This window comes from Temnothorax longispinosus, chromosome 9, assembly GCF_030848805.1.
Source record: "Temnothorax longispinosus isolate EJ_2023e chromosome 9, Tlon_JGU_v1, whole genome shotgun sequence".
NCBI lineage: Eukaryota > Metazoa > Arthropoda > Insecta > Hymenoptera > Formicidae > Temnothorax > Temnothorax longispinosus.
In genome coordinates this window covers 11,791,278-11,817,592 of record NC_092366.1, presented here as the reverse complement: position 1 = coordinate 11,817,592, position 26,315 = coordinate 11,791,278, and the positions used below count along the sequence as shown (strand labels likewise).

Here is a 26,315-nt window from a genome sequence, read left to right as displayed (position 1 = left end):
TATGTGTATACACATAATTTTAATTTGTTTTTGAATGAACGTAAAACGTATTTGTTATAATATCCATTATTGAAAATCGATATGCGCGACAAAAGCTCTTGTATATCATTAATTATGCTATTATTTATTATATATATTTCTATCCATATATTTTCAGTATTATTGTTACATTAGAAAAATTATTGGCATTTAGGATACGAATCTTTTTCTGTTAGTTTGTAAGTTTCATGATTAAAAAGATCATGTCGTATTATTAACATATACCTAAGATTTATAGAATCGTTATTAATTTTATTGTATATCTCAATTGCGCGAATCTCAAATATGTTTTGTAAAAATTATGCATAATATTCCTATGCAAGGATACTTGTTTAATTATTTCTTTCTATTGCATTTAAGTATAGAAAAATATACAATTTCTATGTGTTTGCACTTTATATTTAATGAGCAGGCAATTAAATATATATGATTCAATTTGCGTCTATGTCTCTTTATTGACTGACATAGTTATATACTTTTAAATCTTTTTCTTTTCTAAAATTCAATCAATTGAATAGCAAAAACTACGTTATTATATTATATATTTTTGGTACGTAGTGTGCAAATGTATTTTGAAATAAAGATTATATATTTTTTACTGAATTATTTACACACACGTGCGGTTTCAGAGAATCATTTATCGCCAACTCAAATATGTTCCTACTCAACTGTTAAAATATGAAAGATAATTTTATCTAGTTGTGACATTCGCTCGAATTCCCGAAATAATTTTCAAGGATATGAGTACGAATATATATATATCGTACTATTTAATATTTATAATTAATAGAAAATTATAAACGATGCGTTATGTATGAGAAATTTAACAGAATTGCTTTTATCAAATAGAATTAATTTGCGATTAGTTAAAGGGAATAAAAGAATAAACAAATCAGGTAAATTTCAGACACGTGTTACAGGTGTCCATCTGTAATTATCAAAAATATCGATGACCTGAACATATACAGTTGCGAACAACATTCAGTAAGACACGCGAATAAAAATAAATAAAAAATTTTACAGTTAACGACTTATTAACATTAATCATGCTATATTGCGATTATGTTTTATGTTAAAATTGAAAAATATATACAAGGTGTACAACTAAAAGGGTTACAGATTATTATTTTTAAAAAACTAAGCAAAATATTAAATTGTTGTTTTCTTTAGAAATAATAGCCTGTAACACTTTTAGCTTTATACCTTGTATAAACTGTTTATAAGATTAAGATGCGTAACACTATAAAAAGGCGTGATATCCGTACAAAATTACCTTTTTAAAAAAAAGGTAAAAGAAGGCGCTAAGTACACGCATAGTAGTGTATATGTATTATGTTGTTACCCTGTTATGTTGTTACCTCGAAAAAAACAAAGTAGTAGTATTATACCTCCAAATAGCTTTACCCTGTACATACTGTTTATAAAATGCGTAATACTACAAAAAGGCGTGATATCCGTACAAAATTACCTTTTTTAAAAAAAAGGTAAAAAAAGGCGCCAAGTACACGCATAGTAGTGTATATGTTGTTACCTTGAAAAAAAAAGAAAGTGGTAGTATTATACATCGAAAAAACTTAAGTAACAAGTGGTAGACGTAATCTTTATATCTCGAAAAATCTTGAAAAAATTTAAGCAGTAGTATCTTTATTTCCGAAAAATTATAACCCAAGTGATACACATCACAAAATTATGTTACCTTATCAAAAAGAAGAGTCGCGCTTCAAATGATCTATTACAATTACAAAAAAGAAATGATATCTCTTTAAATTACAGCGCCAATTACAGAGAGAACATATATATTGCCTCAAAAAATAATTGTTGCACTACTTTGAAAAATCTTTACATTGTGTCAATTAGAAAAGAATGTATGATAACAATTTTATAAAATTAAAAAATTTTATTTAAATTTAACAAGGGAATACAAGATATTTAAATACAAAGTTTACATGTGTATTTTTTAGTGGTCACAAAGAATTACAGAGGTAACAGTACAAAATAAAAATATTTTATTAAAATACATAAATTTTTCTTGTAAAAAAACTTGGCGCTGTTAGACCTCAAAATTTTAAATAAATAAATAAATTTATCCTCTACTTAATGATAAGCCGCATTATCCGCCGTCCGCGTCGTCACGCACTGGGATCACTCACTCGCACATCCACGCTGATAATCATTTAATATTACTCCCATCGCATTATTTTCTGAATTATTTTTATTTATTGTTGTCTTTATTTATTTAAAATTTCGAGGTCTAGCAGCGCCAAGTTTTTTTACAAGAAAAATTTATGTATTTTAATAAGATATTTTTATTTTGTACTGTTACCTCTGTAATTCTTTGTGACCACTAAAAAATACACATGTAAACTTTGTATTTAAATATCTTGTATTCCCTTGTTAAATTTAAATAAAATTTTTTAATTTTATAAAATTGTTATCATACATTCTTTTCTAATTGACACAATGTAAAGATTTTTCAAAGTAGTGCAACAATTATTTTTTGAGGCAATATATATGTTCTCTCTGTAATTGGTGCTGTAATTTAAAGAGATATCATTTTTTTTTTGTAATTGTAATAGATCACTTGAAGCGCGACTCTTCTTTTTGATAAGGTAACATAATTTTGTGATGTGTATCACTTGGGTTATAATTTTTCGGAAATAAAGATACTACTGCTTAGATTTTTTCAAGATTTTTCGAGATATAAAGATTACGTCTACCACTTGTTACTTAGGTTTTTTTTATGTCTAATACTACTACTTTCTTTTTTTTTCGAGGTACACTCCTACCAAATTCCCAACCATTCGCGAAATATAAAAATAATAAAAATCTTATTATACATAAACAATTTAATTTCATTGATTTCCTGTACTAATAAAAATGCTAACCATTTCTACCTGCACGATACATTATTAACAAGATATTAGAAACATTATTACCACTGCTAAAATCACTTTTATCAATATTATTATTAACAAAATATATATATATATATTTACTAAAATTAATATAAATCTCGAGCGTCAACCGCCGAAGCGTCACTCACGAATCAGAGAAAGATAGAACTGTATTATCCACCGCGTAGAAACCCGAATCCGAATGAGATGCGAGTATTGTACAATCTGAAGAAGAGAAAGAGAGAGTCTGATATACCGTAGTGACTGTTAGACGAAGAGAGCATTATCTTTCATACTTTAGACATGCTAATAATGACTTTAATTGTATTATTGAATTAATTTATTATATGTAAAGTATGTCTGAAGAAACTAAATAATATTCAACATATATTTGCACATTTTAAAATTAAAATATTAAAGATTTCTTATATTTCTTTATGATAAAAGTCATATTGAAATTTTATAATGAAAGAAGGTATCGCTCTTATTACAAATCGCTGTTAGAATAGAGAATAGAAATAGAATTCAGATGAATCACCTGTATGACTCATTCGAGTGAATCTAGTCCTCGCATAGACCATATATGGACATGTCTAAGCAGAGCGCAACGCATGACCATATAAGGTAACGAATTTCAAGACACCACCCTATGACTCATTGCTGGCAAGCGAGCCACACCACTAAAAGTAGACTCATATCCGCTAGACAATCCCCTATGACTCATTGGCTGCATCCAGAAGCACGATCGCTCATTGAGCGCTCATTGAGCGCTCACAGGTAGCCGCTCAGTGAGCATTTTTGATGTGCTGGATATATGCTCACAACAGTTCACTATACGCATTTATATGACGTATAAGTTATAGATATTTATTTGCATTTATAATAGACATCTACGTCTCTAAAGATCTGCGTAAATATTAATTTCTATCTTTACTATCTGCCACCTGTAAAAATATACAAATGCTTTATCTAAATAATGTTTAACTACTTAACATGTTAATTTTTTGATTATTTGCAAAAAAGAATAACTTAACTTTCCAACTAAAAGATGAAAATTAACAGCGGCACAAGAATTATTTTAGTTACTAACCTTTAGGGATATTAAATTGGCGCGAAGATTGGAGAGAAAGCGTAAAGCAAGCGGAGTGAGCGATAGAAAACCACGCTCACGAAAGTGGCGAGCGCTCACCGTGAGCAGCTCACAGAGCGTTTGTATCCAGTAGATAGATCTAGGGGATATACTGAGCGCTCAATGAGCGCTCAGTGAGCGGTCGTGCTTCTGGATGCACCCATTGTAACGAGGTGCGGTCACCTTCCACTACCGTTTCCAAAATTGTATAAAAACGGAATCTTTCACCCTCTCGATGGAGAGTGTGGAACGAGCCAGGAAAGGTCACATATCTTATACTTGTTCCATCCTCCCATATAAGCCACTTGTATCATAAAAGTTCTACAATAAATATCATACTCTTTTATATCAAAAGAAAGATAAAGATTATTGAATACCTACCTTCGACGGATCCAAGGAGCCATAATCTACATCGCCGACCAACAGCTAATTATCCTGGGGTTTTACCTTCTTAACTGCAAGAAGAAGAACCCATCAACGGAGGCGTTCTGCCGGATCGAGCCACCTCGCATCACCCAGGACGTCACACCATCTCCATGATGGTGTCTGCTGGTTACCCGGCTTGCCGGGGAGCTAACGGGGTTCAGGCGACTCGGGAGCACGCCCTGGGCTTTCGGCTGGTCTCGACCGGCGCCAGCGGGTTTCATTCCCGTCAGGGCAACAACGAGAGCATGCCCTGGGCTCTCGGCCGGTTTCGGCTGGTGCCAGCGGGTTTATTCCCGCCAGGGTAATCAACGGGAGCACACCCTGAGCTTCCGGTCGGTATCGGTGCCAGCGAGTTCATTCCCGTCAGGGCAACACAGCTGGTTGCGGGCTAGCAACCCCTGCCGGCTTATTATTAAATCGCTGGCAAAAACGGAGATGAAGCCTCGGACGACGGGGAACAAGGCCCCATTCCTCTGGAGCACGACCAGGGGGCTATACAAAGACAACCAAGGCAGGAAACACAGATCTGTGAACTATCGCTCCCCTTCAGCCGAAGGGGATGCGAGAATTGCGCCGCAGCTGGAGTGGGCGAGTATATGGCTCTCACTGTTAGAGATGAGGCCCGGCATATGGAGGAGATGCATCCTCACCTGAACATCAGGTACAAATGCGAATGGTGTGGCAAGTCGTATGCGTCTTATCGTGCGGCCGCATGCCACCTTCCAAAATGCCCAGCAGCCAGGGCAAATGAAGGGCAGGGAACCGTAGAGCAGGGCCGGTTCGACTGCCCGGACTGTGACAGGAACTTCGTCACACAGCGTGGCCTGTCACAGCATCAAAGACTGGCGCACCCGGTAGCAAGAAACCGAGTGAGATCGGAGCAAGCTGCTCCTAAGGTGATGGAGTTAAGGAGAGGTAGAGTTTTTCTGCCGAAGATGTGAGTAGGATGCTTGAGCTTGAGGTAGAGCTCAGAGATGAGAGGAACATAGCGAAGGCTATGGTTCCGTTTATGCCGGAGAAAACCCTGAGGCAAATAAGAGACAAGAGGAACGAGGCGTGTTACAAGAGATGGCGAGAGCAGCGCCTTGAGAGTGCACGCTCGAATCAAGAACTCCTCAATGAGGAGGACCAGCAAGTGGATGGTGCACCACTGGAAGGAGACGATGTCTTTGTTGATGCGGAGGAGACCGAGGATGTCTTCCTAGACGTGGAGGAGGCACCGTGCGATATCTATAACTTTGACGAATCTGCGTCAACTGTGTGTTGGAGGCAAGCCAACATCGAGGCTGTGCTAAAAGAGCTCAGAGAAAATGAGCCCAAGGAATCGCTGGAAGTACAACAACACATTATCCAGCTCCTGACAGCAAAAAGTGAAGGTCAGGCAATAACACAAGAGGAACTAGATACAGCCTATGAGCTGGCGGTCAGTTTATTCCACGCTCCGGCGCCCGGGAAGGTAGGCGGTACTTCCCGGGGACGCCGGAGTCGTAGGAAGGGGTCCTCGGGAAGAAGCGAGCGCAAAGCCCGAGCGTATGCCCGTACACAAAAGTTATACAGAAATAACCTCGCTATCTTCGCTAAAATGGTAAGAGAGGGAATGGACGTTCGAGCGTTGGATGTAGGTGAATCGGCGAGTCCTTCAGTCGAGAGCGTCAAGGAGCTCTACGAAGGGCTATGGGGAAGCCTAGGTCAATGTGATATCGACCAGAGAGAACGAGAGGCCACAGTGCCGTATAACCCAGCAGAAATTCTGCATCCCATCTCTAAGACGGAGATTCTGAAACGTTTCAGGTCTACACGGCTGAGGATGGCAGCCGGGCCTGACGGACTCCGTAAGGGAGATCTGATGAGGAATGAGGGAGGCTATATCCTCCATGCAATCTTTAATGTTATAATGCTGGCGTTGAAACAACCAAGCGCGTGGCGCTGCAATAGAACAACGCTATTGCTCAAAGAGGGAAAGGACCCCTCTGTAGCGGCTAACTACAGGCCGATTACTATCTCCTCAATATTAAGCAGGTCCTATTGGGGCATTATGGATCAACGCCTGAGAAACGTGGTTCACCTGAATGCACGGCAAAAAGACTTTGTGCCGGAAATGGGATGTTACAATAACATCAACTTGCTAAACGAAGTACTCGATCGCACTGGCAAAGAAAGGCAAAGGAATCGTTGCCACTCAGGTGGACATAGCCAAGGCGTTTGATAGCCTTCCGCACCCTGTTATCAAATATGCTTTACTTGGGAAAGGGCTGCCGGAGGAGGTGGTTGCACTGATAATGGACTCATACAAAGGAGCCAAAACGACTATGAAATGTCGTAACGAGACGTTCGACATAGAGTTGAGAAGAGGTGTCAAGCAAGGAGACCCTCTGTCTCCGTTTATTTTCAATGTCTGCATGGATTTGATCATTGACAGACTTGAAAGGATGGAAGGCTTTCAAGTCAAGGAAGGCCTGAGTATATCGTGCTTGGCTTTTGCCGACGATATAATACTCATTGCCGATACCAGAGAAGCGGCGAGTCGGCTTATGGATAAGCTTGTCGGCTCCCTTACAAGATGGGGAATGGCACTATCGATTGGAAAGTGCGTTGCCTTTGGTATTGTTACCACCAAAGACAGCTGGTATATGGTGGATCCAGAAATATACAGCAATGGCGAGAAGATCGCCTACTGCGGCTCTGCTCAGTCGATGCAATACCTAGACATACAGGTTACTCCATGGGAAGGAGTAGTTATTAAGCGCGCAGTTGTACGGCTAAGGGATACGCTCCCAAGAATCAAGAGGCTACCCCTTAAGCCACACCAGAAAGTTGAACTTGTGGCGCGGTATGTCTTGCCGCACTTTTTGTATGCCTTCACCGCGGGCACTATAAGTGCTACAGAACTAAGAAAACTGGACCAAACACTAAGGACGGCAGTGAAAGACTATCTGCACCTTCCAATGTCTACAGCAGACGGTCTGCTATACGCGTCTAACAAGGGAACGGTCGGAAGTGTCCCTACCCGATTTGGATGCGCTTTGGATATGTTGTTGAGCATCAAAAAATATTAGACTCGTATTTTTTTTTTCTGCGTATCTCGACGTTTATTGGTTGAAAATATCCCTAAAAAATAACGACCGATTTGGATGCCCTTTGGATATGTTGTTGAGCATCAAAAAACATTAAACACGTGTTTTTTTTTAGTTGCGTATCTCGACGTTTATTGGTTGAAAAAATCCCTAAAAAATAACGACCGATTTGGATGCCCTTTGGATATGTTGTTGAGCATCAAAAAACATTAGACACGTGTTTTTTTTTAGCTGCGTATCTCGACGTTTAGGGGTTGAAACAACCCCTTGAAAATAACGGATTTTATAGTTTTTAGCGAATATCTTCGAAAATATAAGGCGTAACGACAAAACATTTGTACGAAATGTTTATGGCTTTTTGTGCTCTTTACAATGGCGTAATCAGATTTTTAAAATTTGTCACATTTTTTAATTTAACCCCACCCCCACCTATTATTTTTGCCAAATATAACAATTTTTCCAACGCAAATTTAAGAGCGTCAAATGCCAAATACATCCATGTGTATTTTTATTATACCATTATTAGATTTTTGGCAAGACGAGATGATATGTGGTATAGGCGTCGCGCTGTAGGTAGGTGTTGCGTTATTTCTGTTCAGTTGCGCCGTACGCTTAAAAATTTCCACTTCAACTCCGGGATGACCGAAAGCGCTGATGCAAAGGCTAGCGCAAGGCACTGACAGCGAGAGGTTAACGCTATTTCGAGAGTCCTAGACTAGCAACGGAATGTCGACTCCGACATTATAAATACCGCCGAATTGTAAGATCGGGCGGGCAGTCGCAAATCATAATCTGAACGAATAGGTGCGTCACATTAACCACTACAATAATATACTATCCCGGTTACGGCACAACAAAATCAACAACCAAATTCACGCATTTGAATATCATTTGCTTGTGTCATAATTCCGAAAAGCAAGCATTTCAGATCATAAGTCTGAAGTGTAAAGAACTGTGTTGTAGACTCGTGTGAAGTTTGCCACCCGAGCCAAAGGCGAGAGCGGCAAATCACACGAGTCTGAAAAACGCTGCTTTCTCTCCTTGGTGCACAATATACTATAGTAGGTGCTTACAACGTGACATTTTATGAACAAAAAAGATTATATAGTCACTGGCAAAGAATTGAGTAAGAGCTGAATAAAAAATTATATTCAATATTCAATATCAAAGAAAAAAGTAACAAGCGTAAGAAACCAATAAAAGTTAACAATAAAAATGCACTTACATGTTCACAAAACGACAGCGTACAACACAGTTCTTTACACTTCAGACTTATGATCTGAAATGCTTGCTTTTCGGAATTATGACACAAGCAAATGATATTCAAATGCGTGAATTTGGTTGTTGATTTTGTTGTGCCGTAACCGGGATAGTATATTATTGTAGTGGTTAATGTGACGCACCTGTTCGTTCAGATTATGATTTGCGACTGCCCGCCCGATCTTACAATTCGGCGGTATTTATAATGTCGGAGTCGACATTCCGTTGCTAGTCTAGGACTCTCGAAATAGCGTTAACCTCTCGCTGTCAGTGCCTTGCGCTAGCCTTTGCATCAGCGCTTTCGGTCATCCCGGAGTTGAAGTGGAAATTTTTAAGCGTACGGCGCAACTGAACAGAAATAACGCAACACCTACCTACAGCGCGACGCCTATACCACATATCATCTCGTCTTGCCAAAAATCTAATAATGGTATAATAAAAATACACATGGATGTATTTGGCATTTGACGCTCTTAAATTTGCGTTGGAAAAATTGTTATATTTGGCAAAAATAATAGGTGGGGGTGGGGTTAAATTAAAAAATGTGACAAATTTTAAAAATCTGATTACGCCATTGTAAAGAGCACAAAAAGCCATAAACATTTCGTACAAATGTTTTGTCGTTACGCCTTATATTTTCGAAGATATTCGCTAAAAACTATAAAATCCGTTATTTTCAAGGGGTTGTTTCAACCCCTAAACGTCGAGATACGCAGCTAAAAAAAAACACGTGTCTAATGTTTTTTGATGCTCAACAACATATCCAAAGGGCATCCAAATCGGTCGTTATTTTTTAGGGATTTTTTCAACCAATAAACGTCGAGATACGCAGAAAAAAAAAATACGAGTCTAATATTTTTTGATGCTCAACAACATATCCAAAGCGCATCCAAATCGGGTAGGGACACTTCCGACCGTTCCCTTGTAAGCGCGATGGCGGCATGGGCTTTCCCAAGCTCGAAATTGTTGTAAGGTCCGCAATGTTAAAAGCTGGTTTTCGTTTTCTGAATAATAGCGATCCGGCAATCCAAGCCCTAGTAGTAGCGTCAGGGCTGGAGAACAAACTAAAGCGCTTGGCGCACGTGGCCAAACTTGGCTGGCCCCTAGAGTCGAATAAGCAAATCGACGGTTATAAAAGCAAAGCTAAAGCAAACGAATGGCACAAGTGGGCGGAGCTACCGTCCCAAGACAAAGGAGTGCCAGCCTATAAAGATGATAAAATAGGCAATGAATGGCTATACCGTCCTAACCTGTTGAAACCGTCCAGGTATATTACGGCACTTAAGCTAAGAGCCAATATTGCGGCAAACAAGGTATCGCAGAACAGGATCGCCAAGACCAACAGCGTCATGTGCCGTAAGTGCAAGGCTCAACCCGAGACATTGGGTCACATACAGGGTGATTCAGAACAACCCCGCGTCCTTGTAAAGACGTATTCTTGAAGTGATTTTAAGACAATTTTTCCTGTACGAAAATTTTGTCCGAAGCTTACTTTTTGAATTACTGGAGAAAATATTTAGCGAATAACGGGGCGCGTACAGAAGGTAGGCAGGGGCGGCGCCGGCGCAACTCACCGTCCGACGCGGGCGTTAAGTAGGGCGCTCGCTGCGATCAGCTACACTCGCTGATCAAGAGACACGGTAGCAATTATTGAGATTCGTATTCTTGGGTAAAGATACATAACAGTCTCGCGCCAAGTATAAGCGCATCGCGAGACTGTTATGTATCTTTACGCAAAAATACGAATCTCAATAATTGCTTATGCACATACACGGTCCCTCTCTCTCTCACTCACTCACTCACTCAGTCACTCACTCACTTACCTTGTAGAGATTCGATGTCTTCATACTGCTGTAGCTTGACGGATGAATAATTTCATCGTGGATCGCACCTCACGTTCTCATGTGACAAATCCACACCGAATAATAAGCCAGAGTTTTTCGATTTTATAAATGGTCATGACGTATCGTAATAATTTTCAATCGTCGATTAATCGGCAGTGATTAATAGTAATGAATCAATAGATTCGTTTATAAGTCACTCAAATGCGTGAGTGAATCCGAGTATGTATCGCGATAAATACTTGGATTTACCCACGCACTTGAGTGACTTATAAACGAATCTATTGATTTATTACTATTAATCACTACCAATTAATCGGCGATTGAAAATTATTCGAAGAAAGAACACACGCGTAATCACAATAATCAACCAGAAGTTTTTCGTCTTTTACAAATTGTATCACGCATCAACACTTTCACGGATTTACTTACGCACTTGATCGATAGAATTCGGCATTTACGAATGAATCTATTGATTCATTATTATTAATTACTACCGGTTAATTATTCGGCGATTAAAAATTATTCGAAGAAAGAAACGCGTTACACATACACAGCGCACGTAACCCGAGACGCGGAGACTGTGCTCGATGACAGCGAGTGTAGCTGATCGCAGCGAGCGCCCTACTTAACGCCCGCGTCGGACGGTGAGTTGCGCCGCCCCTGCCTACCTTCTGTACACGCCCCGTTATTCGCTAAATATTTTCTCCAGTAATTTAAAAAGTAAGCTTCGGACAAAATTTTCGTACAGGAAAAATTGTCTTAAAATCACTTCAAGAATACGTCTTTACAAGGACGCGGGGTTGTTCTGAATCACCCTGTATATTGAAGCAGTGCGTATACACCAAGTCTGGTCGTATTAAGCGCCACAATGATATTCGAGACTTCATTGAACGCCACGTTTTGGGGCAACGTGGCATGGTAGTAACGAAAGCAGCTCGACTACAGGACCCTCATTTGAGGAATCTCCAACCAGACCTGATCATACAGTATCGGGAAAGGGTCTTCGTGGCTGATATCACAGTCTGCCATGAGGATGGTGATCTCCTAGAGAGAGGTAAAAGGGACAAGCTTGCTAAATATGCGTCCCTGGTATAACCCTACTTAAAGCTCAATTAGGGGCAAAAGTATGATCCTCCCGATAGTTATCGGGACAAGAGGAGCAATGCCCAAAGACACTGTTACCTGTCTTCGTGAACTACTAATTAAAGACAGAGGCTCGCTGAGAACGCTAACACTTCAAGCGCTCAGGAGCTCAGTGGAACTTTTCCATATGTTTATGGATTATAACGCGCCTTTGCGCCTCAACAGCAGCGATGCTGCAGATTAAAAACTCTTGGCACTAGCTCACTGATGTAATTTTATATACAAACGATGGTCTTGGACCTGATCCACCCAAAATTATTTATTTATCTTTTCGGGAGCACTCTACACTCCCGATTTTAATCTATGCCGGCACTTTTGCCGTTGACATCAGTGATGCGAGTCGCTCGGATGGGCACCGAGCGGCGGCAGAGCCGTGCGACCGAACCGCCCCGGCGCACGGGCGGACGCCTCCACGTGGCTCCCCGCGGTAACGGCAACATTAAGCCGGCCAAGTTCTGCTTCCCCAAGCTGGGGACTGCTTAAATAATTTTTCCAGCCCGTACGCAAGAATCCCGCGGCAGATTAGTCAGATAAGTTTCCCTTCTGCGGGAGGACTTGCCAAGAGTGCTAGATAGACCCAGTCAATATAAGATAGGACAGAACGAAAGTTATGCTGGATCTTGTATCCTTGTTATTGGGTAACCCGTTGCGCAGATGAGCGATCCATTAGTTAACCTGCAGGATCGCCCGAGCCGGGACCCGTTGTTATCAGGAACCGCACTGCCCTGAAGCGGTAAGACGCGCCAAAAGACGTGAGGAAAATACCCAAATGCCTCGTCATCTAATTAGTGACGCGCATGAATAGATTAACGAGATTCTCACTGTCCCTATCTACTATCTAGCGAAATCACTGCCAAGGGCTTGGAAAAATTAGCGGGGAAAGAAGACCCTGTTGAGCTTGACTCTAGTCTGGCACAGTCTCAATTAAAGTAATTGGTACTTACCTTGTGGTCAATTAAACTCTAGAGGATGGTCCTCTGTGCCACAGTGTTCAGGTGTTGCAGCTCCGTAATACTGATGCAAGATTTCGGCACGCCGTTGCAGAAATCTGGCCCGACGGGGGTCGTCCTCTCTGAGTTCCGCTATCAGTTTCAGCGACGGAAGGTGGGGTTGCTCGGGCTTAGATATGGGAATTAACTTGTAACTCCGGTTCTCGAGGAGCGTCCGGTAATTTGCTCAAAACTCTTCTCTTGACAACGGCACGTAAGTCTGGAAGAGACTATCGTTCATGCGTACTAAGCTTTGATTGTAGATGCTTGAATTCGCATCCGTCTTGCGTGCGGAATCCGCGGTGAAATAGCTCTCGTACTCCGGGTCTTCCGTGTATTCGACTCCTAACGAGGTTTAAGGAAGTAGTGTACAATAGGAGATTCAACCTACGGGTGCGTTTTTTGATGCCGCCTTTCCGCGTCCTTGGCATTTGTCTTTGGCCAATTGGTAATACAGAGATTTATAGAGAATATTGTCCAGTTGATTCTCTGTTGCTACGGCGAGAAAGCGTGCCGCTCGTACAGCACTGCCTCTTTCCGGACACTTGCAGCCGAAAGCGTGCCGCTCGTACAGCACTGCCTCGTATGCGGATGTGGTGCAAGGGGAGGACTGATTATTGTAGTGCTTTGTATTAGCACTAAATAAATGATTATAAAAGCGGGGATCGGCGTTATTCGAACTGGTGTAAAATGTGTAAGGGTTAGTAGAAAAATTTGTAGATGCGAGAGTTTATGCAAGAACGATTGTGTATTATTATAATACTATAAACTATAAATTATATAATATACTATAAATTATATAATTATTATAATTTTACATGTAATCGTATAACTAACGCGTGGTTACAAACCAAAAATCAATAAATGCTTATAATTAATACGTAGTTGTGATACTGGAATGTTCTGTTAGAATTAACAAAATGCATGAAGCTAACACATGATCGTATTTCTAGAGTGTTCTATATAAAATTACCGACGGCATATAGGCTAACACGTGATCGTATTTCTAGAATGTTCATTCCGAATGCGATGATACAGTGATACACGTGGGAATAGATGAGGGATGTAAAAAGTTCTGGATATAGAAGTAGAAGTAGAAGATTCTGGATATAAGAGGATGTAGGAGGATGTGAAAGATTTCGGATATAGAAGAGTGTAGAAGGATACGGAAGGCTTCGAATACAGTGCTTACCCTGAGCTAGAGATAGTGTCGAGTCCACGTCCGAAGAACAACTGAGAGAGTCCCTCGGGATGCTCGCCCTTATATACCTGTTCGCCCGGTAGCGAGGGTGCTGGAGTCGGTTGATGGGGGTTAAGCAAAGAGGGAAGATTCTGAAGGTTCGGGGGTGCTAGAGTCGGTTGGTGGGGATTGAGCGGAGAGAGAAACTCCTGAAGGTTCGGGGGTGTGTTACGCATTCTTGGGGACGGGGTCCCTATCGCCGGGGACGTGCATAGTGGCGTATCGGGAGGGCGCCTTTGGGCCACAATATAATCACGCTCTTACTTTTATCTAATGTCGCTCTTATATTTAAAGATTTTTATTTTCTGGGAGTTGTGGTGGGGCAGACGTAACACTACCTCTTCTGCCTCTTTCTCTCCCGGCTTCGCTTGTCTCCATCCTTCTTCCATTCCAGTAGAACTCTTCCCTTCAGTCCCCCTTCCGCTCTCTTCCTTCTCCTTTGGCTAACTTTTCTCTTTCCCCTCCTTCTCCACCTTTTCTTTCTACTAACCTCCATCCTTTTTTCACAACCTCCTCCACCTCCCTCCATTTTTTTTCCTCACCCGAACCATCCCCCCTCTCGCCTCTGCCACCTCTACTCTTCTTCTCGTCTTCTTCTCCACCCATCTACTGATAATCTCCCCTCTCTGCCAACTATGCCAACTTGACTTTCCCTCTCCTTCCTCCCCTTCCTTCACCCTCCCCCTCACCTCCTTCTCATCCTTTCCACCTCTCTTTCTCTCGTCCTCTCCCCGTTACACCTCCTTCCGCCACTTCCCCCTCTCTTTCCCTCCTCCGTCTTACTTCCTGACTCGCTCCTTTCTCCAACACTCCTCCGCTCTCTCCTCGACACTCTCCTCTTTTTCCAAACCTCTTTCCCTTCTCTCTAGCATCCTCCTAATCTTCCCTAATTCATCTCCTATTCTGTTTAGCCCCTCATCAAATCCTCCAACCCCTCCACGCTCTCTCCTCTGCTGCCTTCTCTCTGCCTTTCTCTCACCTCCCTTTGCACCACCCTCCTGCCCTTCTTCTCAACTCTCGTCGCCTCCTTTTCTACCTTCCTTTCTTCTTCCTTTCTCAGGCAGCGTCGCCCGGTGTCCAAGCACGCCTTTTTCCTCCTCTAATTCTGTAAAAGAATTTCCTTCTTCTCACATACTCGACCTTCCTTTTCCGCCTCTGTCACCTCAGCCTTACACGCTCCCCTCTTCCTACTCCTTTTACTTTCCCACTTACATTTGTATTATCCTCCACTTCTCTATTCTCGTTCCGCGTTCGTAATCTCTCCAGCCAATACGAGTATACACATCGATTAGGGGGCCCCCGTAGCCCTCGGCGGGGGAACAGGCGGATAAGTGGTAGGAGAGTGAAAGGAGATAAAGAGAGAGATTTGAGATGTGAGGAAGATGTTGGATGAAGGGAGTAGATAAGGGAGTGCGAAAGGAAGACGGGAGATTGGAGGTAAAGCGGAAAGTGACCTGGAGGAGACGGGAAACGTTGGTGAAGAGGCACGTGGAAAGTGAGGTTAGGGAGAAAGGCGGGATTGAAAGAACGGAGGTAGCAGCCCAGGTTACATGACGAAGGAGCTGAGCGAGTTGGCAGCATAGAGTATCGATCGGGCGATCGATCGACCTGACACGAGACAGAAATTGTCGATGGTGGTGCAGCAGGTGCGGAACGGAGCAGCGAGTCGTCTCGACAGATCGATAGATCGAACAATCGAGGGGGTCGGCCACATAGACAGGTGATAGAAAGGAAGGAGAGAAAGCGACGGAGGAGTAGAACGAAGAAAGAGAGAAGTGCCGAACGTGCGTGTGCTGGACAGATCGGCCGCCGCACGGCAAGAAAAAGGAGAGAGAAGGACGGGGAAAGAACGGAGAGTGAAAAGGGATGAGCAAAGAGACGTGAAAGGAGAGCGTAGAGTGAAAATCCGGGATAGGATAGAGGACGAAATGGACCGAGTGGAAGGTGAAGAGAAGAGAGCGGAAGGGGGAGAGTGGAGAGAGGTAAACACAGTGGATACGAAAGAGAGATAAGAAAGAATCGGAAGACAGGGAGAGAAGAAGTAGGTGAAGGCGAAGGGAGAATAATAGAGGTGGAGAAAGTTGAAGAGAGACGGAAGAACGGACTGAAAGCAGAATCAGAGATCGGATAGCAGAGAGACGAGACAAGAAGGGTGACGGGGTGACGCAGGAGCGGGGAAGAGAGACAGAGAGGTAGCAGGAAGAGAGAAAGGGTGTGAAGGGCAAAGGAAGAGAAAGGAAGGAAGAAAGAGGAACGTTAGAGAGAGAGAGAGAGAGAGAGAGAGAGAGAGAGAGAGAGAGAGAGAGAGACGATGGAGGAGAGGAAGACGAGGTGGAGGGCGAAAGGAAGAAAAGTCAGGGTAACGAATAGGAGAGTATGGATAGAGAACAGAGAGTGGAGGTGCAGTGAGGAGAGGGAAGAATGGGAGAAAAAGCAGGCTAAGAAAGAAGAGAAGGGAAGGGTGTGGAGAAGGAGAGGAGAAAGGATAAGGATAAGGAGCAAGGAAGGGAGGGAGGGAACAAGAATGTATGAGGCCGCTATGGCCAGGACGGGATAGGAAGCACGAGTTATGTACATGGTTGGATACGTCCCTTCAATACGCCAATGTTGTATGTTAAAAAAGATGTTGGAAAAGATGTTGTGAAACTGTACAAGGTTGGGTACGTCCCTACAAAACGACCTTTTAGACCCCTTGGGGTAATAAAGTATCCATTATCTATCTAATACACATCGATTAAGAACATACGACATGTATACATATGTTCGAGATTTTTAATCGACATTTATATTGGCATTTCTTCTTATATTCTTAATTAGTTTTATATATGGGGCATTTTATGCCTAATCGACCTAGGTTTGACCCTTGACCTCTCGAATTTGGTCGGTGATTTTTTATGTTATTGTTCCAACTCTAAAATGTACTCAGAATTTTTTTTAGATTTTCTTTATAAAGTTAATTTAGTTATAAATTTTTTAAACCGACATATTGATGGTCACAATTAAAAATCTAAAAAAATTCTCAAAAATCCTGTCAGATATCAAAATTTATACCATATATGGTCATTACCGAAACTCGTGCTGGCCTTCGCGTCAGCGGTCCTCGTCGCTAAGGTCAGGTTTCTCGCAGGAGGCAACTCGGAGTTGCTAAGTGCGATAACTTATTTCTAATATGTTGTGCGCTTACAACATGACCCACGTTACGTTACGTTACATTACCACATGAGAGTCTTGTGCGGAGGCTCTAATTGTAAGTATTTTACACAAGTTGCAGCAGCGGACATGCAAATGCGTAACAAAGTGAAGGAACATAGAATAAATATTATGCTTATTAAGCTTACATTATTCACATTTATGAATTTACAATTGTTTACTTGCTACTAGATTAATATAGACTATACAATCAACATACTGTAATAACAAGAAATATAATCTTCATAAGGACAATTAATCATATCATATCATAAATAACTACAGTCATTATATAAAATTGAATGAGATTTAAGATAATGGCGCATTCACTGTTTCAGTTGTAGAGCTCTGTGTGTCTGCGGGAAGCTTCTCTTGCAATTCTAACCATGGTAATCGTTTTTGCAGTTCCAACCTGTTGCAGAATAAGAACACAATATTAAAACCATTGATCTATTATTCTATTAGTACAGCTATTGTAAATTCAAAACAAGAAATTAAATGTATATATACAAATGTTTTAAATATATATATTCGTATCAAAATATATTGTATTTATCTAATATAAAAAAAGGGTTTAAAGCCACAACAGAGGGTGTTCCTATCGTTTTTTTTTGTTAAAATTATAATTTACATTACACTCGCTTTGGTCTGTTATGAATTCATCTTTAGTGTGATAAAAACCGATAAATAAAAAGATATAAAAAAATCGCAATACACGTATTGATCGCATTAAGTATTTATCGTAATATATCCAGACAGCCAAGTTTGTCGAAAGCAGATCTTGCAAAGTATCTGGTAGTAGGTAAGCTAGGAGAGTTCTAAGCCATGGGGCAATAAGGGGGGGTGAGGGGCGGGGGGAACCGCGGGCGGGGGGGGGACCGCGGGCGGGGGGACCGCGGGGGAGGGGGGAACCGCGCGTTTCGGCGCCGCGGGGGAGGGGGAGGGGGGACCCGCGCGTTTCGGCGCCGCGGGGGAGGGGGAGGGGGGGGAACCGCGTTTTTCAGGCGTCGCGGGGGAGGGGGAAGGGGGAACCGCGTTTTCCGGCGCCGCGGGGTGAGGGGGTCTGCGTTTTCCGGCGCCGCGGGGTGAGGGGATCCGCGTTTTCCGGCGCCGCAAGGCGACCGCGTTTTCGGGCGCCGCGGGGCGAGGGGACCCGCGTTCGCGTTTCGCCGCGCCGCGGAGCGTTCGCGTTTTCGGGCGCCGCGGGGCGAGGGGACCCGCGTTCGCGTTTCGCCGCGCCGCGGAGCGTTCGCGTGACGTCACACGGCACGCTCGCGTTATCTCCCCCTCGTAGATGTTTCTTTCCCGTCCTCCATTCGTCTTCTCGTTCGCGCGGTGTCTCGCGCCCCCGTCCCCCCGTTCGCGTTCTCGCTCGTGGCCCCGTTTGCGATCTCTTTCTCTCGCGCGTTCTCGTTCAGAAATTATGCGAAAACTACAAATAGAAAATTTGCTTACCACCGCTTGATTTCAACCTGAAACCCCTGGCTCTTGAGTCAGACACCTTCGGCAATTTGCAACACAACAATGATTTTATACAAAATATTTAGAGTTTTGTACACAGATAAGTTAGAAAGAAGCAATACATGAAAGAAGCTGTAAGCATAAACTGCAGTTTTAATCATATGCAATACAGACAGCCTTCGGACACCATGTCTTTGCCACGTAGCACTATCAATCACAAACAGTGCAAACTGAACAGAGATTACACGGTATTATTTGATGTAGTGGGCCTCCACACGACGCACAGAATAAACATTCAATCAGTATATAGGCGCGGGTGTCATGTTTTCGCTCAGCGTGCAACATTGAGAATAATCCTCGTAATCTTATAGTACACGGTGCACAAAATTTTACATTACCAGAAGTAAAATAGAAGTATGTGCAACACATTTTCTTCAATTCATCTAAGGCATTCACTTCAGCCTGGTTTAATACTCGGAAAATTACTTCCGAAACATCCTCAAACCTATCACTGTCGTAACACGAATCGTTTGACAAAATTGCATCATCATCATCATCAACTTCCATTCCTTCCTCTTCATTTACTTCCATTTCCTCAGGCACTTCCATTTCTTCAGGCACTTCCATTTCTTCCTCGTTTGCTTCAACTTCCATTCTTTCTTCTCCTTCAAAGTGCAATTCTTCGAAACCCATTTTTTCCACACTTGCCCCCCCACTACCTTTAAATCTAATGTTTTAAATATTTTAACTGTCTTAAGATGGCGAACGAATTGTATAAGTCACACAAATAAGCACGCCAACCGACTGCTCTTACTTCTAGTCCTCGACTACAGAGCGTACCATCAAATGCATCCTTCTACATCCTTCTCACTATTGTCACATCGTTTGTTTATCATATCTAATTTCATCTCAGCATCCATACAATTGCACCTCCCGAAAAATCTGCGATGTGCAGTTTTGCACGTGTGCAATGAAGTCACCGCGAGACACGTATGTTCTCGAAAACGATATCGCGCCATTGACTTTCGGTAATTTGATCTGTAAAACTGCTATTGAACCGCGATCAAACAGCTATCAAACAGCTATTAAACCGCTATTGAACAGCTATCAAACAGCTAAAAACAACTAAAAACAGCTAAAAAAACAGCTATCAAACAGCTATTGAATCGCTATAAAACAGCAAAAAACAGCTAAAAACAGCTACCAAACTGCTCTTGAACAGCAACCAAACAGCTCTTGAACAGCTATGAAACAGCAAAAAACAGCTAAAAACAGCTATAAAACAGCTAAAAACAGCTAAAAACAGCTATCAAACAGCTATGAAACAACTAAAAACAGCTAAAAACAGCTATCAAACAGTTAAAAACAGCTAAAAAAACAGCTAAAAACAGCTAAAAACAGCTATCAAACAGCTCTTGAACAGCTATCAAACAACTAAAAACAGCTAAAACAGCTATTGAACTGCTATGAAACAGCTAAAAACAGCTATCAAACAGCTATTGAACTGCTATGAAACAGCTAAAAACAGCTATTGAACTGCTATAAAACAGCTAAAAACAGCTAAAAACAGCTATCAAACAGCTATTAAATCGCTATAAAACAGCTATAAAACAACTAAAAACAGCTATCAGTATAACAGCGATCTGTATAACTACTATTGAATCGCTATTGAACCGCTATGAAACAGCTAAAAAGAGCCATCAAACAACTAAAAACAACTAAAAACAGCTCTTGAACAGCTAAAACATCTATATTATACTACAAAGTATGTAGGAAAAAGAAATAAAACATTTATATATACATATATAGTTTATTTAAAAAAAAAATCATAATTTTTTCAGGTGTCGCGACCACCAGTTAAATATTTTTAATACATTTTGTAATGCGCAATTCTTAACATGTTTTTCGCATCTTACAGTATTAGTAACATCTAGATTATTTAAAGATTCGATATCTTCGTAATCTGCATCCAAAGTCTCAATTTTTAGATGTTTTCTCGCTTTATTCTCAAGCAGATCCACCAGCCATTCTCGTTTCTGGCATCCCTTGACGTACACAAGAGTCGATGTCTCGTCGCCCTCTCCAAGTACGGCCGATGTAATTAGATGTTTCGCCATGCTGTAGGACACGTTTCCGTCCTCCCATCGTAGTCCATGGTGATTCGCAATCAACCAGGAAGCGCATGATCTGTCGGATTTCGTGAGGAGACTCCATGGCATGGGACATGTAAAAATGTAATGCGCCAAAACGGTCCCGTTTCTCAGAACCGCCACCTCTTTCACGACAAATTTCATCCTGACGGTGAATCCTTGCAGATCGACAAACGTCGGTACGATCATGACGAAACGACGGAGCAATCTGTATCTTATCGCGGTACATCAGTGTATCTTATATCGCAATATCTACTTATATTGCAATATCTGCTGATATTGCAATTTACATGAGTTTGCGCACTACATTAGACAACGGGCAGTATTCGATTACGCGATCATGCAAGATGAGACAATAGGCGGTAGTATTTGCAGGTACATTTTCTTTACAATCAAATTCTATTCGCACATCCACGGTGGCGCTCTTGACAGATTCGTTTTGTCGCGAGCAATCGATGACAACAAAAGGTCCTTCCACCAGGAATGTATACAAGCTGCAAAGCGTATCGAAGGAATCGTATCCGTAATAAGTTTTACGAAAACGCGCATACATATCGAAAAGAACGGCGTATCGATTTTTACCAAAATCCAGATTCATGTCATCGTACGGATAAAATTCGGAGTTTAGATAAAGTTTCACGTTGGTCAAATTACAATCATCGAATACGCTAACATTTTGAGACATGATATTCTTGCGGCCGGTCTGCAGCGCAAAGATAACGTACCGCGGCTTCTCCAGCTGAGTCGCCGTTTTGACGGCCCACGAATGCTTGGTCGTGCTCTGCAACATGGGATACTCATACAGATCCCACGAACGGAAACTGACACTAAGATATCGCCCGCTTTCCAAGGCCCGTAGCATAGATAGCTTATTGACCTCGTTTAATGTAACGTGAGGCATTCGCCACTGTATTTTAAACAATTCGATTTCCGGCTCCGTCGCAGGATTTCCTACAATGCAATTGTTATCGCTACGCGCTCGTATCAAAATTAATTCGTGACGAGCGTTAACAATTGCATTGTAGGAAATCCTGCGACGGAGCCGGAAATCGAATTGTTTAAAATACAGTGGCGAATGCCTCACGTTACATTAAACGAGGTCAATAAGCTATCTATGCTACGGGCCTTGGAAAGCGGGCGATATCTTAGTGTCAGTTTCCGTTCGTGGGATCTGTATGAGTATCCCATGTTGCAGAGCACGACCAAGCATTCGTGGGCCGTCAAAACGGCGACTCAGCTGGAGAAGCCGCGGTACGTTATCTTTGCGCTGCAGACCGGCCGCAAGAATATCATGTCTCAAAATGTTAGCGTATTCGATGATTGTAATTTGACCAACGTGAAACTTTATCTAAACTCCGAATTTTATCCGTACGATGACATGAATCTGGATTTTGGTAAAAATCGATACGCCGTTCTTTTCGATATGTATGCGCGTTTTCGTAAAACTTATTACGGATACGATTCCTTCGATACGCTTTGCAGCTTGTATACATTCCTGGTGGAAGGACCTTTTGTTGTCATCGATTGCTCGCGACAAAACTCTGTCAAGAGCGCCACCGTGGATGTGCGAATAGAATTTGATTGTAAAGAAAATGTACCTGCAAATACTACCGCCTATTGTCTCATCTTGCATGATCGCGTAATCGAATACTGCCCGCTGTCTAATGTAGTGCGCAAACTCATGTAAATTGCAATATCAGCAGATATTGCAATATAAGTAGATATTGCGATATAAGATACACTGATGTACCGCGATAAGATACAGATTGCTCCGTCGTTTCGTCATGATCGTACCGACGTTTGTCGATCTGCAAGGATTCACCGTCAGGATGAAATTTGTCGTGAAAGAGGTGGCGGTTCTGAGAAACGGGACCGTTTTGGCGCATTACATTTTTACATGTCCCATGCCATGGAGTCTCCTCACGAAATCCGACAGATCATGCGCTTCCTGGTTGATTGCGAATCACCATGGACTACGATGGGAGGACGGAAACGTGTCCTACAGCATGGCGAAACATCTAATTACATCGGCGGCCGTACTTGGAGAGGGCGACGAGACATCGACTCTTGTGTACGTCAAGGGATGCCAGAAACGAGAATGGCTGGTGGATCTGCTTGAGAATAAAGCGAGAAAACATCTAAAAATTGAGACTTTGGATGCAGATTACGAAGATATCGAATCTTTAAATAATCTAGATGTTACTAATACTGTAAGATGCGAAAAACATGTTAAGAATTGCGCATTACAAAATGTATTAAAAATATTTAACTGGTGGTCGCGACACCTGAAAAAATTATGATTTTTTTTTTAAATAAACTATATATGTATATATAAATGTTTTATTTCTTTTTCCTACATACTTTGTAGTATAATATAGATGTTTTAGCTGTTCAAGAGCTGTTTTTAGTTGTTTTTAGTTGTTTGATGGCTCTTTTTAGCTGTTTCATAGCGGTTCAATAGCGATTCAATAGCAGTTATACAGATCGCAGTTATACTGATAGCTGTTTTAGTTGTTTTATAGCTGTTTTTAGCTGTTTCATAGCAGTTCAATAGCTGTTTGGTAGCTGTTTTTAGCTGTTTTTAGCTGTTTGATAGCTGTTCAATAGCTGTTTTTAGCTGTTTCATAGCAGTTCAATAGCTGTTTGATAGCTGTTTTTAGCTGTTTCATAGCAGTTCAATAGCTGTTTTAGCTGTTTTTAGTTGTTTGATAGCTGTTCAAGAGCTGTTTGATAGCTGTTTTTAGCTGTTTTTAGCTGTTTTTTTAGCTGTTTTTAACTGTTTGATAGCTGTTTTTAGCTGTTTTTAGTTGTTTCATAGCTGTTTGATAGCTGTTTTTAGCTGTTTTTAGCTGTTTTATAGCTGTTTTTAGCTGTTTTTTGCTGTTTCATAGCTGTTCAAGAGCTGTTTGGTTGCTGTTCAAGAGCAGTTTGGTAGCTGTTTTTAGCTGTTTTTTGCTGTTTTATAGCGATTCAATAGCTGTTTGATAGCTGTTTTTTTAGCTGTTTTTAGTTGTTTTTAGCTGTTTGATAGCTGTTCAATAGCGGTTTAATAGCTGTTTGATAGCTGTTTGATCGCGGTTCAATAGCAGTTTTACAGATCAAATTACCGAAAGTCAATGGCGCGATATCGTTTTCGAGAACATACGTGTCTCGCGGTGACTTCATTGCACACGTGCAAAACTGCACATCGCAGATTTTTCGGGAGGTGCAATTGTATGGATGCTGAGATGAAATTAGATATGATAAACAAACGATGTGACAATAGTGAGATGTAGAAGGATGCATTTGATGGTACGCTCTGTAGTCGAGGACTAGAAGTAAGAGCAGTCGGTTGGCGTGCTTATTTGTGTGACTTATACAATTCGTTCGCCATCTTAAGACAGTTAAAATATTTAAAACATTAGATTTAAAGGTAGTGGGGGGGCAAGTGTGGAAAAAAATGGGTTTCGAAGAATTGCACTTTGAAGGAGAAGAAAGAATGGAAGTTGAAGCAAACGAGGAAGAAATGGAAGTGCCTGAAGAAATGGAAGTGCCTGAGGAAATGGAAGTAAATGAAGAGGAAGGAATGGAAGTTGATGATGATGATGATGCAATTTTGTCAAACGATTCGTGTTACGACAGTGATAGGTTTGAGGATGTTTCGGAAGTAATTTTCCGAGTATTAAACCAGGCTGAAGTGAATGCCTTAGATGAATTGAAGAAAATGTGTTGCACATACTTCTATTTTACTTCTGGTAATGTAAAATTTTGTGCACCGTGTACTATAAGATTACGAGGATTATTCTCAATGTTGCACGCTGAGCGAAAACATGACACCCGCGCCTATATACTGATTGAATGTTTATTCTGTGCGTCGTGTGGAGGCCCACTACATCAAATAATACCGTGTAATCTCTGTTCAGTTTGCACTGTTTGTGATTGATAGTGCTACGTGGCAAAGACATGGTGTCCGAAGGCTGTCTGTATTGCATATGATTAAAACTGCAGTTTATGCTTACAGCTTCTTTCATGTATTGCTTCTTTCTAACTTATCTGTGTACAAAACTCTAAATATTTTGTATAAAATCATTGTTGTGTTGCAAATTGCCGAAGGTGTCTGACTCAAGAGCCAGGGGTTTCAGGTTGAAATCAAGCGGTGGTAAGCAAATTTTCTATTTGTAGTTTTCGCATAATTTCTGAACGAGAACGCGCGAGAGAAAGAGATCGCGAACGGGGCCACGAGCGAGAACGCGAACGGGGGGACGGGGGCGCGAGACACCGCGCGAACGAGAAGACGAATGGGGACGGGAAAGAAACATCTACGAGGGGGAGATAACGCGAGCGTGCCGTGTGACGTCACGCGGACTCCGCGGCGCGGCGAAACGCGAACGCGGGTCCCCTCGCCCCGCGGCGCCCGAAAACGCGAACGCTCCGCGGCGCGGCAAAACGCGAACGCGGGTCCCTTCGCCCCGCGGCGCCCGAAAACGCGGTCGCCTTGCGGCGCCGGAAAAACGCGGATCCCCTCACCCCGCGGCGCCGGAAAACGCAGACCCCCTCACCCGCGGCGCCGGAAAACGCGGTTCCCCCTTCCCCCTCCCCCGCGACGCCTGAAAAAAGCGGTTCCCCCCCCTCCCCTCCCCCGCGGCGCCGAAAACGCGCGGGTCCCCTCTCCCCCTCCCCGCGGCGCCGAAACGCGCGGTTCCCCCTCCCCCGCGGTCCCCCCGCCCGCGGTCCCCCCCCGCCCGCGGTTCCCCCCGCCCCTCACCCCCCCTCATTGCCCCATGGCTTAGAACTCTCCTAGCTTACCTACTTCTGGTACAAAGTTTGTCTATAGAAAGACTACAGATTTGACGTTGATTCTGATATATTACATGATGTCGGCAGAATGCCAACAGAAGCATAACAGAATCTGCTATCATAATTAGACAGCAGATTGAGCAGTGACAGAAATCGAGCAGATCGTGCTGGAACCATTCAGGTTCTGTGCTATTTCTGCTGCCAATCTGCTTACATTGTCTGTTAGTAGGCTCTGTCTGCGCGATTTCTGCTGCCAATTTGATTATGTTAGCAGACTCAGATGACAGAACATAAGCTGAATGTGGACGCAGTTAATATCAGTCTGCTTATCAGCATATGTCGGATCAAATCTGTTATCAATCTGCCGACAGACTGCTATCATATATTTTGAATTAACCGCAAATCTGTTCTCTTAGTATGGAAAAGTCAAATAATAAATTCTAATTACCCGGGAAAAAAAGATTATATATAATTATATATAATTATATATAAATATATATGATTATATGTGATTATATATAAAATTTGGTACTTTATATAAAATTATATATGGATTCATCTATCATCTATATATATAAAGGAAGATGTCCTGACTGACTTACTGATTCACTGACTCACTGACTCATCAACGCCTAGCCCAAACCTCTGAATCGAATTTTTACCAAAAGTATATGAAATAGAGGTAGAATTTTTTGGGGAGT

At 42.0% G+C, this 26,315-nt stretch overlaps 1 protein-coding gene across 3 annotated transcripts in view; it reads right to left on the bottom strand.

Annotated features, from left to right (window-relative positions):
• Positions 1–17,357: 17,357 nt before the first annotated feature.
• Uvop (ultraviolet-sensitive opsin) overlaps positions 17,358–26,315 on the bottom strand; it is a 127,285-nt gene continuing 118,327 nt past the window's right edge. For all 3 annotated transcript variants that reach the window (XM_071788733.1, XM_071788734.1, XM_071788735.1), the window contains one exon: positions 17,358–17,639. In XM_071788733.1, coding sequence (XP_071644834.1) covers positions 17,537–17,639 — 103 coding nt within the window. In that variant the 3' untranslated portion in view covers positions 17,358–17,536. The remainder of the gene's footprint in view (positions 17,640–26,315) is intronic.